At 40.6% G+C, this 17,686-nt stretch overlaps 2 protein-coding genes across 4 annotated transcripts in view; one reads left to right on the forward strand and one right to left on the reverse strand.

Moving 5' to 3' along the window:
* Window positions 1–17,686, forward strand: part of Hps3 (HPS3 biogenesis of lysosomal organelles complex 2 subunit 1) — an 80,483-nt gene that overhangs the window by 58,867 nt on the left and 3,930 nt on the right. The window contains exons 14-16 of the mRNA XM_057756811.1: window positions 519–626; window positions 14,652–14,858; window positions 15,458–15,548. Of these exons, the coding sequence (XP_057612794.1) occupies window positions 519–626; window positions 14,652–14,858; window positions 15,458–15,548 (406 nt within the window). The remainder of the gene's footprint in view (window positions 1–518; window positions 627–14,651; window positions 14,859–15,457; window positions 15,549–17,686) is intronic.
* The window catches only part of Cp (ceruloplasmin), an 83,896-nt gene that overhangs the window by 2,359 nt on the left and 63,851 nt on the right, over window positions 1–17,686 (reverse strand). For 2 of the 3 annotated variants that reach the window (XM_057756806.1, XM_057756808.1), the window contains exon 19: window positions 12,938–13,042. In XM_057756806.1, the coding sequence (XP_057612789.1) occupies window positions 12,939–13,042 (104 nt within the window). In that variant the 3' untranslated portion in view covers window position 12,938. Of the gene's footprint in view, window positions 1–829; window positions 866–12,937; window positions 13,043–17,686 lie in introns of those variants that run through there. The other variant, XM_057756807.1, reaches the window with a different exon arrangement.

Raw genomic sequence — 17,686 nt, forward strand, 5'->3', positions numbered from 1 at the left:
TCCCCAAAACGATATAAATAAAACTCATTTCCACTGTTACCTTAATTATTTTTAAATACATGTTTTGTTGTTGTTGTTGTTGTTGTTGTTGAGACAGGATTTCTCTGTGTAACAGCCTAGCTGTCCTGGAATTAACTCTATAGACCTCAAACTCTGTGGGCTCAAACTCACAGAGATCCACCTATCTCTCCGCCTGAGTGCTGGAATTAAAGGCATGTACCCCCAACACCTGGTGAATATAATTGTCTTAAGAACAGTGTTATTCTTTGTTTCTAGAAAGCACTTCTGTTGAATATTTTTAAATTTCAAAATGTTAGGAAATAGTTATTGCAAATTATTTGGTGTGGAAGCAATGAGGCTGCAACCTTTTCCAGGGAAATACATTCTAAAAGTCTTTTTTTCCCCAGGAAAGTATGTAACTGAGTCTGAGATGTGGCATAGGATTTTAATGAGTGAATGAAGAAATTGTTTGTTTTCCTGTTATTTTTGACTTGTGATGCATTTCTGTAATGTTTCAGATAAATGCCTGCAGTCATTATGGCTTAGTCTATCCATGGGTTCATGTCTTAACGTCATCTGATTCCTTAGCTGATAAAAATTACACAGAAGACCTTTTGAAATTACAGGTAAAAAAAAAAGTCTCTATTTTTTAAAATATGCAATATATTATAATATACAATTTAAATATAATGTGATATCAAATGACTTGGTAATTTAGAATATAGCTTTTGGGGGCAAAAATCTATAGGCTTCTGACTAGAATCACTGACACATGTGGCGTCTAAGCTGAGAGGCTGGTCTCACCGCAGGTAAGTGGGTAAGATTCGAGGCTGTGCAACTGTCCTCGTTTTTAGGCTGAAAACACCTGTGAGAAATAAAAGTGTATAAATATAGGGATACTTTGTAAGCCTGAGTTTTGTTTAATGTGGCCTAACAAAATTTAAACTTCTTACCCAAGCTACGACTACCATCTGTCTTATGAAAAATATGTCCACATAGCCAGTTTATCTCACCCCAGAAGAGAATTTTTCTAAAGAATTGTGGGACACAATTTATGTTATAGGAATTCTGACTGTAACTGTTTCTGCATGTGCTGTGGTAGGTCAGGCTGGGCTAAATGTATATATCTTTTAATGCTGCTTATTGGTCCAAAGACCAAATATAACTTTTGCCTTTCTTTTGTTTGGTTTAGTCACTGTAGCTGGCTATATATAACAATCAATATTTCATATTAGGAATTCTCTAAATTCACAGAGACTCTTGATAAATTCAGGAGCATTGACCATCTGTGCCCTCCATGACTCCCGAGGCCTGATCTGACAGATGCGAGTAGCTCTCGTGTGAGCCTGTGCTGTCCGCACAGCTCTCTCTTCTCTGTGGCTTCATGTCCAGATGCTAAAGGCTTTGCATGTGTTTCCTTATACCCAATGAATGGCCTTTATGGATTTTCATTCTGCTTGATACCTTTATGCTTTTGAGTATAAAATTCTTGATATAAACTTTGGAAATTGGCGTCAACGTGATTATTATTAATTTTAGAGCCAGCTGGTGAGTTAGGGATGGGCTAGGGAAGAAAAGTCAAGAGGCTAGATCGTTAGGCTCAGACTTCAGGCTGTGTGGCCTACATTCTTCTGTTAAATCACCAGAGTTGAGCATGGTGGCCCATGCCTGTAATTTGGCACTGAGGAGGATGAGGCAGAAGGATCATGGATACAAGTTCAGCCTCATTAATTTGTTAGTTAACCACAACAATCTATCACCAAAGAAGATTCTTTCACTGTCTCTTATTTTTAGGTTCTGTGTGATACTGAAACTCCCATGTTAGCTGCTCATTTGTTCATTTTATAGCTACTGTCTGAGAATGAGTTGTACAAATGTAGTAGGTAGCTTTGGGCCTTGTCCTCCCAGAACACACAGAGCAGTGATGTCGTTAAAATTGTAATTATACTATGCTGTGAAATTTCTACTGATAAAACTTCAAAGCACATTTATGATCACAGTCAAAGATATAATTCAGTGATCATTTAAAATCCCTGTAGGCAACAAAAGATGGATTTTTTCTGTTACTTATTCCATTCAATTAAACTTTCTTTTTTGACTGAGAAATTAAAGCCAATACTTAGTATTGAAAAGAGTTTCTTCATTACTATCATTTTGTTCTATTTTTTTCCTTTGTGTTATTTGTCCTATTTGGTGTTTCTGTAGTTATGACTTCATTTGTTTTCTTTATGTGGCATCTTGAATTTACTTATACTCTTCAGGACAAAGTTATACTTCTAGTATTCTCTAAGGGGATAGCTTGGTGGACAATAATTCTTTTCTCTTACTTATAGCATGAGAAGTTTTCTTTATCTTTTAATTATGGCAGAGAGTATTCCTGGGTTTTGCCAGTAGTCAGGATTGGCAACTGTGGTCTTTTTTTTTTTTTTTTTTTTTTTTTTTTTTTTTTATTTTTTATTCTTTTTTAATTAAAATTTCCACCTGCTCCCCGTTTCCCATTTCCCTCCCCTCCTCCCAAATATTGCCCCCTCCCCCCACTCCCCTCCCCCTATCCCCACTCCTCTTCTCCTCCCCCCACACCATTCCCCCTCCCTCTCGATACTGAAGAGCAGTCCAAATTCTCTGCCCTGCGGGAAGACGAAGGTCTTCTATCTACGTCCAGGAAGGTGAGCTTCTAAACAGGCTAAGCTCCCACAAAGCCAGTTCATGTATTAGGATTGAAACCTAGTGCCATTGTCCTTGGCTTCTCATCAGTCTTCGTTGACCGCCATGCTCAGAGAGTCCGGAATCAACCCATGCTTATTCAGTCCCAGACCAGCTGGCCTTGGTGGGCTCCTAATAAATCAGTTCCACTGTCACAGTGGGTGGGTGCATCCCTCGTGGTCCTGATTTTTTGCTCTTGTTCTCCCTCCTTCTGCTCCTCATTTGGACCTTAAGAGCTCAGACCGTTGCTCCAAATTGAGACTCTGTCTCTACCTTGATCCATCACCAGATGAAGGTTCTAAGGTGATATGCAAGATATTCATCAGTATAGGATAGGGTCATTTCAGGTTCCCTCTCCTTAGTTGCCCAAGGTACCAGCTGGGGACATATTCCTGGACACCTGCGAACCCCTCTAGAGTCAAGTCTCTTGCCAACCCTAAGATGGCTCCCTTAGATAGGATATATACTTCGCTGCTCCCGTATCCATCCTTCCTATATCCCAACCATCCCAATCCCCCGAGCTCCTCCCATCCTCCCCTTCTCATATTTCTCATCCCATTTCCCCTTTGCCCCATGCCACCTCACCCGCAAGTTCCCATTTTTTGCCCTGCAATCTTGTCTACTTCCCCCTCTCCATGCGGATGACTATATGATTTTCTTTGGGTTCACTTTCTTATTTAACTTCTATAGGATCGCACATTATATGCTTAATGTCTTTTACTTATGGCTAGAAACCGATTATGAGTGAGTACATCCCATGTTCCTCTTTTTGGGTCTGGGATACCTCACTCAGGATAGTGTTTTCTATTTCCATCCATTTGCACGCAAAATTCGAGAAGTCATTGTTTTTTACTGCTGAGTAGTACTCTAATATGTATATATTCCACACTTTCTTCATCCATTCCTCCATTGAAGGGCATCTAGGTTGTTTCCAGGTTTTGGCTATTACAAACAATGCTGCTATGAACATAGTTGAACAGATACTTTTGTCATTTGATGTGGTATCTCTTGGGTATATTCCCAATAGTGGTATTACTGGATCTTGGGGTAGGTTGATCCCTAATTTCCTGAGAAATCGCCACACTGATTTCCAAAGTGGTTGCACAAGTTTGCATTCCCACCAGCAATGAATGAGTGTGCCTCTTTCTCCACAACCTCTCCAGCAAAGGCTATCATTGGTGTTCTTGATTTTAGCCATTCTGACAGGTGTAAGATGGTATCTCAAAGTTGTTTTAATTTGCATTTCCCTTATCGCTAAGGAGGTTGAGCATGACCTTAGGTGTCTTTTGGCCATTTGAATTTCTTCTGTTGAGAATTCTCTGTTCAGATCAGTGCCCCATTTTTTTATTGGGTTCATTAGCATTTTAAAGTTTAGTTTCTTGAGTTCTTTATATATTTTGGTGATCAGACCTTTGTCTGTTGCAGGGTTGGTGAAGATCTTCTCCCAGTCAGTGGGTTGCCTTTTTGTCTTAGTGACAGTGTCCTTTGCTTTACAGAAGCTACTCAGTTTCAGGAGGTCCCATTTATTCAATGTTGCCCTTAATGTCTGTGCTGCTGGGGATAAACGTAGGAAGTGATCTCCTGTACCCATATGTTGTAGAGTACTTCCAACTTTTTCTTCTATCAGGTTCAGTGTGTTCAGACTAATATTGAGGTCTTTAATCCATTTGGACTTGAGTTTTGTGCATGGTGATAGATATGGATCTATTTTCATTCTTCTACACGTTGACAACCAGTTCTGCCAGCACCATTTGTTGAAGATGCTCTCTTTTTTCCATTGAATACTTTTAGCTCCTTTATCAAAAATTAGGTGTTCATAAGTTTGTGGGTTAAAATCAGGGTCTTCTACTCGGTTCCATTGATCGACTTCTCTGTTTTTATGCCAATACCAAGCTGTTTTCAATACTGAGGCTCTGTAATAGAGTTTGAGGTCAGGGATGGTAATGCCTCCAGACGATCCTTTATTATATAAGATTGTTTTGGCTATCCTGGGTTTTTTGTTTCTCCATATAAAGTTGATTATTGTCCTCTCAAGATCTGTGAAGAATTTTGATGGGATTTTAATGGGGATTGCATTGAATCTATAAATTGCCCTTGGTAGAATTGCCATTTTTACTATGTTGATCCTCCCTATCCAAGAGCAAGGGAGATCCTTCCATTTTCTGGTATCCTCCTCAATTTCTTTCTTCATTGACTTAAAGTTCTTGTCAAATAGATCCTTTACTTCCTTGGTTAGGGTTACCCCAAGATATTTTATGCTATTTGTGGCTATCGTGAAGGGTGATGCTTCTCTGATTTCGATCTCTGCTTCCTTATCCTTTGTGTATAGGAGGGCAACTGATTTTTTGGAATTGATCTTGTATCCTGCAACGCTACTAAAGGTGTTTATCAGCTGAAGGAGTTCTTTGCTGGAGTTTTTGGGGTCGCTTATGTACACTATCATATCGTCTGCAAATAATGAAAGTTTAACTTCTTCCTTTCCGATTTGAATCCCTTTGATCCCCTTATGTTGTCTTATTGCTATTGCTAGAATTTCAAGCACTATATTAAAGAGGTATGGAGAGAGTGGACAACCTTGTCGTGTTCCTGATTTTAGTGGAATAGCTTTGAGTTTCTCTCCATTTAATTTGATGTTAGCTGACGGCTTGCTATAAATAGCTTTTATTATATTTAGGAACGACCCTTGTATTCCTAATCTCTCTAAGACCTTTATCATAAAGGGATGTTGAATTTTGTCAAATGCTTTTTCCGCATCTAATGAAATGATCATATGGTTTTTTTCTTTCAGATTATTTATATGATGGATTACATTGATAGATTTTCGTATGTTGAACCAGCCCTGCATCTCTGGGATGAAGCCTACTTGATCATAATGGATAATTTTTCTAATGTGTTCTTGGATTCGGTTTGCCAGTATTTTATTGAGTATTTTTGCGTCGATGTTCATGAGTGAGATTGGCCTGTAGTTCTCTTTCTTGGTTGTGTCTTTGTGTGGTTTTGGTATCAGAGTAACTTCAGCTTCATAATAGGAATTTGGCAATGACTTCTCTGTTTCAATATTGTGAAATACATTAAGGAGTATAGGTATTAGGTCTTCTTGGAAGTTCTGGTAGAATTCTGCATTAAAGCCGTCTGGACCTGGGCTTTTTTTGGTGGGAAGGTTTTTTATAACAACTTCTAATTCTTCGCGACTAACGGGTCTATTTAGATTGTTCACCTGGTCCTGGTTTAACTTTGGTATATGGTACTTATCTAAAAAAGTGTCCATTTCTTTTACATTTTCCAATTTTGTGGCATACAGGTTTTTGTAGTAAGATCTAATGATTCTCTGAATTTCGTCTGTGTCTGTGGTTATGTCTCCCTTTTCGTTTCTGATTTTGTTAATTTGCGTATTCTCTCTCCGCCGTTTGATTAGTTTGGATAGGGGTTTATCAATCTTATTGATTTTCTCCAAGAACCAGCTTTTTGTTTCATTGATTCTTTGGATTGTTTTCTGTGTTTCTATTTTGTTGATTTCAGCCCTCAATTTGATTATTTCCAGTCTTCTACTTCTCCTAGGTGAGTCTGCTTCTTTTCTTTCTAAAGCTTTAAGGTGGGCTATTAGGTCTCCAATGTGTGCTTTCTCCGTTTTCTTTATGTGGGCACTTAATGCTATGAACTTTCCTCTTAGCACTGCTTTCATAGTGTCCCATAGGTTTGAGTATGATGAGTCTTCGTTTTCATTGAATTCAAGAAAGACTTTAATTTCTTTCTTTATTTCTTCCTTGATCCAGGTGTGGTTCAGTAGTTGACTGTCCAATTTCCATGAGTTCATAGGCTTTCTGGGGATAGCATTGTTGTTGAATTCTAACTTTAATCCATGGTGATCTGATAAGACACAGGTGGTTACCGATATTTTTTTGTAACTGTGTAAGTTTGCTTTGTTACCGAGTATGTGGTCTATTTTCGAGAAGGTTCCATGAGCTGCAGAGAAGAAGGTATATTCTTTCTTATTTGAGTGGAATGTTCTATAGATGTCTGTTAAGTCCATTTGATTCATTACCTCCCTTAATCCTCTTATTTCTCTGTTAGGTTTCTGTCTGATTGACCTGTCCATTGGTGAGAGAGGAGTGTTGAAATCTCCTACTATTAGTGTGTGTGGTTTGATGACTGCCTTGAGTTTTAGTAACGTTTCTTTTACATAAGTGGGTGCTTTTATATTAGGGGCATAGATATTCAGGATTGAGACTTCATCCTGGTGAATTGTTCCTGTTATGAGTAAAAAATGTCCATCTCCATCTCTTTTGATTGATTTTAGTTTGAAGTCAACTTTCTTAGAAATTAGTATGGCCACACCTGCTTGTTTCTTAGGTCCGTTTGCTTGATAAACCTTTTCCCAGCCCTTTACTCTGAGTAGATGTCTGTCTTTGTGGTTGAGGTGTGTTTCTTGTAAGCAGCAGAATGTTGGATCCTGTTTTCGTATCCAATCTCTTAGCCTGTGCCTCTTTATAGGTGAGTTGAGTCCATTGATATTAAGTGATATTAATGACCAGTGGTTGTTAACTCCAGTCATTTTTCCTTTCTTTCCTTCTTTCCTTTGTTAGTAGAGTTTGTGTGTTTCCCTTCTTCAAGTTGTGCTGGTGAAGGGTCATTAGATGTCTGAGTTATTGTGGGCATTGTTGGACTCCTTGGTTTGTGATTTTCCTTCAATTACTTTCTGAAGGGCTGGATTTGTGGCTACGTATTGTTTAAATTTGTTTTTATCCTGGAAAATTTTGTTTTCTCCATTTATAGTGAACGAAAGCTTGGCTGGGTATAGAAGTCTGGGCTTGCATCCATGGTCTCGTAGTTTCTGCAGTATATCTATCCAGGACCTTCTGGCTTTCATGGTTTCCATAGAGAAATCAGGTGTAAGTCTGATAGGTTTACCTTTATAGGTAACTTGACCTTTTTCCTTTGCAGCTCTTAATATTCTTTCTTTATTCTGTATGTTTTGTGTTTTGATTATTATATGACGAGGAGATGTTTTTTTTTGATCCAGTCGATTTGGTGTTCTGTATGCTTCTTGGACCTTCAAAGGAATATCTTTCTTAAGGTTGGGAAAGTTTTCTTCTATAATTTTATTAAATATATTTTCTGGACCATTGAGCTGTAGATCTTCTCCTTCTTCTATCCCTATTATTCTTAGGTTTGGTCTTTTTATTGTGTCCCAGATTTCCTGAATGTTTTGTGATGAGAATTTGTTGGTTATGCTGTTTTCTTTGATGAGAGTGTTTATTTTCTCTATGGTATCTTCAGTGTCTGAGATTCTTTCTTCTATCTCTTGTAATCTGTTGGTGGTACTTGTCTCTGTAGTTCCTGTTCGTTTATTCAAATTTTCCATCTCCATCCTTCCCTCGGTTTGTGTTTTCTTTATTACTTCCACTTCATTCTTCAAGTCTTGAACCGTTTCCCTTACCTGTTTGATTACTTTTTCTTGTTTCTCTTGGTTTTCTTGGGTATCTTTGAGAGATTTATTCATTTCCTCTACCTTTTTGTTTGTAATCTCTAATTGGTTGTGGCAGTTTTTCACCTCCTGTTTAAGGTCCTCTATTATTTTCATAAAATTCACTTTTGAGTCGAATTCTTCTAATTCTTCTGGATTAGGGTGTACACTTCTCATTTCGGGATTCCTGGATCCTGGTGATGTCACGTTGCCTTTCAAGTTGTTGGGGGAATTCTTGCATTGGCGCCTGCCCATCTTTTCCTTCAAATGGAGCCAGGAGAGGCCTGATGTCTTGGACCAGTCTTTGCTGTGACTAACTCTCTAGGTGTATCTCCTCAGTGTAGGGGCAGGAACCGTTCTCTTCCAGGTGAACTCCTCAACACCAAAACATGGATGCGTGGTATTCCAATGACCCGCGTAAAGAAGGCCGAATGCAAGGGGTCGGGCGGGGTCAAGTAGAACACAGGCGACACTGCAGTACAAGCTGGAGGTGCCTGCGCTCCCTTTCGGGGGTTGCTGAGGCCTGCCCGCTAGGCAGGCACTCACTGCTCTGGTTGGGTATCCTTAGTGTAGGGGCGTTTGTGCTCTCTACCGGGACCGTCTGCCCCAGGATAGTACACACTCACCCGTCCCGATGAAACTTCTGGCACCTACACAGGAACTCCTGGATGCCCCAATGAGCCAGGGACTAAGGGAAGTAGGGCGCAGGCAGAGCAGGTCCAGGAGATCACAGCAGAGACTGCAGCCCCAGCAGCAGGGGCCCGCTTTCCCTGGCGGGGACCTTGAGGCCTGCCCTCTAGTCAGGCACTCACTGGTCTGGGCTGGTAGCCTTAGTGAAAGGGCAGGAAACTGTTCCACAGCTAAGGACCTTGCAGACAAGGCAGGCTTGGGGGTGGGGGTGGGGGCGGGTGTGTAGGAGAGAAAGCCTTGCAGCAGGAGCTGGGGGAGGGGTGTTTGTGCTCTCTACCGGGACCGTCTGCCCCAGGATAGCACACACTCACCCGTCCCGATGAAACTTCTCGGCACCTACACAGGAACTCCTGGATGCCCCAATGAGCCAGGGACAAAGGGAAGTAGGGCGCAGGCAGAGCAGGTCCAGGAGATCACAGCAGAGACTGCAGCCCCAGCAGCGGGGGCCCGCTTTCCCTGGCGGGGACCTTGAGGCCTGCCCTCTAGTCAGGCCCTCACTACTCTGGGTTGGTAGCCTCAGTGAAAGGGCAGGAAACTGTTCCACAGTAAAGGGCCTTGCAGACAAGGCAGGCTTGGGGGTGGGGGTGGGGGGCGGGTGTGTAGGAAAGAAAGCCTTGCAGCAGGAGCTGGGGGGGGGGGCGTTTGTGCTCCCTACCGGGACAGTGCGCCCCAGGATAGCACACACTCACCCATCCAGATGGGACTTCTCAGCACCTATGCAGGGATTCCTGGTGGCCCCAATGAGCCAGGGACCAAGGGAAATAGGGGGCAGGGAGAGCAGGTCCAGGAGATCACAAGCAGAGACTGCAACCCCAGCAGCAGGGGCCTGCTTCCCCTGGCGGGGACCTTGAGGCCTGCCCTCTAGTCAGGCACTCACTGGTCTGGGCTGGTAGCCTTAGTGAAAGGGCAGGAAACTGTTCCACAGCTAAGGACCTTGCAGACAAGGCAGGCTTGGGGGTGGGGGTGGGGGCGGGTGTGTAGGAGAGAAAGCTTTGCAGCAGGAGCTGGTGGAGGGGCGTTTGTGCTCTCTACCGGGACCGTCTGCCCCAGGATAGCACACACTCACCCGTCCCGATGAAACTTCTCGGCACCTACACAGGAACTCCTGGATGCCCCAATGAGCCAGGGACAAAGGGAAGTAGGGCGCAGGCAGAGCAGGTCCAGGAGATCACAGCAGAGACTGCAGCCCCAGCAGCAGGGGCCCGCTTTCCCTGGCGGGGACCTTGAGGCCTGCCCTCTAGTCAGGCCCTCACTACTCTGGGTTGGTAGCCTCAGTGAAAGGGCAGGAAACTGTTCCACAGTAAAGGACCTTGCAGACAAGGCAGGCTTGGGGGTGGGGGTGGGGGCGGGTGTGTAGGAGAGAAAGCTTTGCAGCAGGAGCTGGGGGAGGGGCGTTTGTGCTCTCTACCGGGACCGTCTGCCCCAGGATAGCACACACTCACCCGCCCGATGAAACTTCTCGGCACCTACACAGGAACTCCTGGATGCCCCAATGAGCCAGGGACAAAGGGAAGTAGGGCGCAGGCAGAGCAGGTCCAGGAGATCACAGCAGAGACTGCAGCCCCAGCAGCGGGGGCCCCGGCAACTGTGGTCTTTTGGAGTGCATTATACTCTTCTGACTTTTTCTCTCGTATCGTCTTTGTTTTGTACATTTAGTGTTTTCATTTGCTGTTCCATGGGGAATTTCTTCTCTGGTCCTGTTTGGTGTTCTGGGTGCTTCTTATATCTGTATTGTTTTGTCTTTCCTTAGTTTGGGGAGTTTTCTATAATTCTATTAAAAATCTATTCTATGCCATTGATATGTGATTCTTTTCTCTCATCTGTGCCTGTGCTTCATAGATTTGCTCTTCTCACAATGTCCCCAATTTCCCTTTTCTTGGAATTTTTGTTTTTAAAGATGGAAAATACACTGATTAAACTTTTCTAAATTTTTCCCCTAGTTATGCTTCTTTCTCAATTATCCATAGATCAGGTAATCTCAGGCATTAATAAAAAAGTGGCCATCAGAGCTCCCAAAAGCTTTCTTTGGCTCCCATTTAGGAGGTTGGAGGTTTAGAATCACCTGACAGCATTTCCAAATTGTGGCTCTTTCCCCACCCCCAGTGGATTGGTATGTTTGTCTATTGTCCTTAGTTACTATAGGGCATCTTTGTGTAATACTTAGTATAAAATCTGAAAGTTGTTGATAGGGGAGAGCTATTATTTGAGAGAAACCTGACAAGTAAATACCTCGCTCTTTTACCAGGTTGTCCTTGTTCCTACCCCTTCTATACCACTTCCCCATGTACTTGCCTGTAAAAATAGAGAATCAGAGAAATCTACCAAATCTTGGTAGGAGAAAGTAATAAATAGTATATGTGTTAAGGAAGGGAAGTGGAGTTGATTTCTAGTACTGAAAAAAAATTGAAGATGTCCAAGAAACCAATCTCAACAGTATTTTACAGAGTAACAGTAATCTTTGGGCCATTTTTAGTCCAGTGATAGTTTTGTTGAGTATTTATTTATTTGAGATAGTGTCTCATTTTGTGGGCAGGTTAACCTGAAAATTCACTGTGTGAGTCACAGTGCCACCAAATTCTGGGCTCCTCAATACTGCCTCTCTCAGTAAAAGGTTTATAGAGTATGATGCCACCACACCTGGCTCCTATTATCTGGGTTCCAGAGAATAAACTCAGGTCATCAGGCTTTGGTGGCATATTTGCTTTGCTTACCTCCCCAGCCATCTACCCATCCCACAATCACTTTTAAAAAATATATTCAATTTTCTTTGTGGTTACTGTTCTAGTTTGATCCTGTTGCTATGAAAACACCAAAATCAACTTAGGAGAGGAGAATGTTTATTTGATTTACACTTCCAGATCACAGTGGATGGAAAATAAGGAAGAAGTTCAACAGGAGCCTGAAGGCAGAACTTCCTGCTATTTATTCTATGCAACATTGCCTTCGATCAGGGAACTCACTTAGAGTCAAGGAAACACAACAGAAACCATGATGGATGTTCCTATGCTCATGTTTAGCTGGCTTCCTGGTACAGTCCAAGACCAGTTGCCCAGGGAACAGTGTTGCCCATCTTGCCCACAGTGAACTTCATCTCTCAGTGCTGGGTTTATAGGGTTTGATGACATGCCTGGCTGAGACTTCATATCTCAGTGCTGGATGTAGCATAATTAATGAAAACTCAGAAAGAGAAATTGGGTTCAACCTGAAGGTCAGAAAAGCAAGATAGCCAACCACTGACTCTTATCTAGACCTTAGTCTGAAATGGTGATCCTGCCTCCAGGAATCTCAGAATAAAACTGTGTCTGAAAGCTGTCTCCTCCCATTTTATAATCCTCTCTAGTTCTGGGATTAAAGGTGTGTACCACTACTGCCTAGTTTCTGTGGCAAACTAGTGAGTCTACTGTGATTAAAGGTGTGTTTTATTGCTGCCTGGTCTATAAGGCTGGCCAGTATGGCTCTTTTACTTTTCAGATCCTCAGGCAAGTTTTATTTATTAAAATACAAGTGAAGGCCGGGCGGTGGTGGTGCACGCCTTTAATCCCAGCACTTGGGAGGCAGAGGCAGGCGGATCTCAGTGAGTTCGAGACCAGCCTGGTCTACAAGAGCTAGTTCCAGGACAGGCTCCAAAACCACAGAGAAACCCTGTCTCGAAAAACCAAAAAAAAAAAAAGAAAAAAAAAATACAAGTGAAATGTCACTACAACTGGATGTATAGGGTACGATGCTACACCTGGCTGAGACTTCATCTCTCAGTGCTGGGGCATGCCTGATTAAGTATAGTTTAGTGTTGCTTATTATACTGACTTTTAAATTCTTAGCGATATAGCTAAAAGGAAGTAAAACTTTACAAGTAACCCATGTTGTGCTTCCCTGACTAGTTTCATTTCAGCTCTGGTTTGGTACCCATGCTTTTCCTCTTCCTGCCACACCCATTATCCCGTTTAATCAAGAGTCAGGAGAGAAGCAACTTGTGCCTCCTTGTATGTTGGGAGATACTGTGAGTGGAAGAGCCTTACTTTATTTCATCTTTGCTATCTTAGTGCCAGGAAATATTTCATCTTGGTAAGAAAAGATACCAACCTTATTTTCCTGGCCACTCCTTGGTAGACATCTGGAATAAAATAATCATGCTGATTAAGAATATATAGTAGATGTTCCAGGTTGTCCTGTAACTCTGAGAAGATGCTGTAGCAAAAGAAGATAGAGTGAAAGAAATTAAGCCATAACTATATCTCTTAATAGGAAAAGACAAAATAGAAATTATTTTGATGGTAGAATTAAAAAAAATGCTATAGAATTTAAGAGTAAAAATTAGTGAAGTTGCTTGAAAGGAAAAACTAGTAAATCTATGAATATTGAAGTACTGATTGTGCTTGTCATTCTCTGTGTGGCAGATGGTGTTGATACAAATGACTAGGTTCTAAATAGTCACTTTAAAAAGAATTACTGTTTATATCGGGGGAGCAGTGAGATACATGCCACAGTATATGTCTAACTTAGAGAAAAACTTGGGGGACTCAGTTCTCTCCTATTATCTGGGTCCCAGAGAATAAACTCAGGTCATCAGGCTTTGGTGGCATATTTGCTTTGCTTACCTCCCCAGCCATCTACCCATCCCACAATCACTTTTAAAAAATATATTCAATTTTCTTTGTGGTTACTGTTCTAGTTTGATCCTGTTGCTATGAAAACACCAAAATCAACTTAGGAGAGGAGAATGTTTATTTGATTTACACTTCCAGATCACAGTGGATGGAAGATAAGGAAGAAGTTCAACAGGAGCCTGAAGGCAGAACTTCCTGCTATTTATTCTATGCAACATTGCCTTCGATCAGGGAACTCACTTAGAGTCAAGGAAACTTAGAGTCAAGGAAACACAACAGAAACCATGATGGATGTTCCTATGCTCATGTTTAGCTGGCTTCCTGCTACAGTCCAGGACCAGTTGCCCAGGGAACAGTGTTGCCCATCTTGCCCACAGTGAACTAAAGCCTTCTCTAGTTCTATGAAGACATTACCTCATAGACATGCTGCAGACCAAACTAATAAAGGCAGTTAATCATTGAGTTTCATATGTGTTACAGTGACAGTTAATGCTAACAAAGATAGTTACACCTACACACCCACCACACGTACACTCATTCTATATGCTTCTCATTGAAATTTTGGAAAAGACAGGGAAATGTTATAAGAAAATAAAACAAAACAGGGCTTTGTCCCACCTCCTCATTTGTTAAGCTAATCTCTGCTTCAAACTGCAGTACTCTGCCAAGTATCTTCCTATAAAGGTTTTGTACACTGTGTGGATTTTACAACATTAGTCATGCTTTGTGTACAGTTTTGCCTCAAGACATTTTGACTCAGTTTTGTCCTCCTTAACTGACCTTTGGGAATATAATTTTGGCAATTCTGTGATGTTCCATAAAGTATGTGCCATTGTTTAGTAATGTCATTCCTTCTTGTTGGACACTCAGCCACCCACGGGCTTTCAGTGTTACAAGCACCCATGCAAAGCATTATGGAGCATAAATCCCTGACCACATGTTGGGCATATCCATAGGAGAGAGTTCTAATTAAAGATGATTGCTTTGTGCTACACAGATTTAAAAAAAAAAAAAAACTAAAGATTATTTAGCACTTCAGTACAAGTATTTCAGGGCCAATTCCTGCTCTCTAAAATTGCATTTTCTTTCTTTTTTTGTCAAAGTGGGATTTTATCATTTTAAAAAATGCTGTATGTTGTATTTTAATTTGGGATGCTTCATTCCATAATATTTCACTTTTCTGTTCATAGTCTCTCATTTGTGGCCCTTCATTTGATGTAAGTTCCATTATTCCATTTCTGGAGCTGCTCTCAGAAGATACTGTTGCTGGCCTCAGTGCTCATGTTCTGTGCCATACAAGATTACAAGAGTATGAACAATGCATAGACACATTGCTAGAGAGATGCCCGGAGGCAGTCATTGCATATGCTAATCAGGAACTGAAAGAAGAACATTGGGTATGCATTTCTGATGGTGTTCCTAGTCTTGATCCATGATGATAAGATTGGGTAATTTTGTTGACTTATCTACAAAATGAGGACTGTTTATGTTAGTATAGTTTTACAGGATTGTTTATTCAAAGAACTCTCAGTACTTTTAGGTGCTATTAAAATGCATGAGGATGATCTATCTCATCTTTAAAGAGCCCTTATTTCCAGATGAGATCAGTGAGTACTTAAATGGCACGGCAACATGTGTGTGGTGGGGGATACATCTTCCCTGTATTTGGTCTTTGATTTAGCAATTAATAGAGTTTTAGCTTTAGCATTTTTTTCATTTCTTCTTGCCAATGAAGATAAAAGGACATATCTATGTTCTTCCTTGAAAATAAATGTGTGCATGTGTACCTCAAGTCAAAGGCTTTCCCTTTTGTTTGAGTTTCATCAGAAGCCTAGCTGCTGATAAAGCTCTTGTTGCAACAGAGGTGATGCCATGACCACAGAAGGCCAAAGGATACATGTTCTTGTGTGCTCTCTTGCATGGCCTTCTTTCTCTCATTAGAAATCTGAGGATTATATGCAACATACTAAAATGTATTCATTCCCCCTAAAAATAGATTCTGTGGTGGAAAAAACTGCTGCCTGATCTTTGTCAGAAAGTAAAGTGTGGTGGAGAGAAACACCAACTTTATCTATCATCTTTAAAAGGTAAAATTAAAATTCTCTTTTTTGATGGTTATGAATTTTACTCTCAGTTTTAAGTAGGACAAGTTCTTGTTTGTCTCCATGATATTAAGTGGGGTACAAAAGTCCCAGAAGTCATCTGAAGTGTTTTCAGCTTTCATGTTGCCCCTCACACTTGATTCTTACTCATCATCTATAGCCACAGAGCTGATGTTCTTAGAAGTTAACATTTCTGAATTTTTAGTTTATTATTTTCATGGAAATTCCAATATTTAAAATATTACAGAAGTTTAGAAGTTTTGCTTTTCAATTTGCTTCATGTAGGAAATTAAGTTTAGTAAACAAAATTGTAAGTATTGAAAAACTTATTGTTCTTCAATGATTTACACCTTGAACATGTAAATTCCAGTTTTCTGTAGCTTTGGAATAGTTGGGTTTTTATAATTCATAAACTGCTAAAACAAACACTGAATATTCTGTGTGATTTACTATTTTTAGACTGCAGTATCTCAAGAGCTGGCATAGAGTTTTATTTGTTCTTTGTGGTACAGCCTCCTTATCAGCATTGAGCCCCTGTAGGGAAGGATCTGTGGCTCTTTGTTGATGGAGTTTCATTTCTTTGAGGTCTTCCTGTTGGCAGCTATAGACCTCTGAGAAGAACTCAGGAGTAGATTCTTTGGAATTGCAACTGAGTTCCAGGTCTGCCATATACAATCCAGTTTTTAAATATTGTTGGGTTAATGAGAAGTTCTTAACTGACTCTAGAGGACAATATTGAGTAAACTTATAAAAAGATCAGGTTGAAGATGGTGGACAGGGACTTACACAACACATTTAGGAAAAATCTTTCGACTGTGATATTATTTTTTGAACTTTTCATTTTGCTTTGGAAAATTATCTGTGTTGAGAAGGGTTCCTCCCCATCCCATTAAGAACGCTCGTCAGCATCTTTGTCTTCTACCTGTATCACCACCACCCCAGTTATGACAAATACAAGTATCTCCAGATGCTGCCAGGTATCACCTGAGGATGGAATTTTCCTAGTTGAGAACGAGTGTACTAATGCAGAGCTATTGAAATGACAGTGAATAGGTGGATTATTTAAGGAAAAATTTGTTATTTTGAAATAATGATCTATTATTTTTTAATTAATTTTTGTTTGCATATTTTTAGGTGTATGAGTGTTTGGTCTTTGTGTATGTATATGCATCATGTATATGCCTGCTGCCCTCAGAGACCAATAAAAGTGCGTCAACTCCCATGGAACTATAGTAACAGACAACTGTGAGCTGCCATGTGTGTACTGGGAATGAAACCCAGGTCCCCTACAAGGTCAACCAGTGCTCTTAACCACTGAGTCATTTCTCTAGCCCACTACTTTTATTTTTAAAAAGATCTAATATTGTAACATATTGTAAACATAAGTTTTTTGTTTTTTTTTTTTTTGGTTTTTCGAGACAGGGTTTCTCTGTAGTTCTAAAAGTCATTCAAAATTTTGACAGTGAAATTAACTTTTAATGTTTGGTAATGTTTGGTAAACGTATTTTAGATATACTGGGGTATTTTAAGTATGTAGATTCACTTTTTCTTTTTTTTTTTTTTTTTTTTTTTTTTTTTGGTTTTTCAAAACAGGGTTTCTCTGTAGCTTTGAAACCTGTCCTGGAACTAGCTCTTGTAGATCAGGCAGGCCGTGAACTCACAGAGGCCTGCCTACCTTTGCCTCCCGAATGCTGGGATTAAAGGCAGACATAACCACTGCCCAGCTTGATTTACTTCTTTCTGAATCATTCTTAGATGATCTCATAGCTGAATAGTAGAATAAAGGCAAGTAATATTTTTGTGTGTGCTTAGGTATATGTGTGGTATACACATACATGCAGGTGTTTGGACACACATGCATATGTAGGCATCTGCAGAGATTTCATGTTGACATCAAGTATTTTCCTTGATTACTCCCCACCTTACAAATTGAGACAGGGTCTCTCTTTGCATCTGAAGCTTTTTGTGTTTGCTACTTTGACTAGCTTTCTCTGGGAATTCCCTGTCTCCTGATTCCCACACAATGAAATTACAGATGGACGACCAAGCACACCTGGATTTTTATGTGAGGTTCTTGGTTGTTGTGTTCTCATGGCAAGTACTTTTCCCTCTGAGCCACATTC

This window comes from Chionomys nivalis, chromosome 24 (assembly GCF_950005125.1).
Source record: "Chionomys nivalis chromosome 24, mChiNiv1.1, whole genome shotgun sequence".
NCBI classification, from domain to species: Eukaryota; Metazoa; Chordata; class Mammalia; order Rodentia; family Cricetidae; genus Chionomys; species Chionomys nivalis.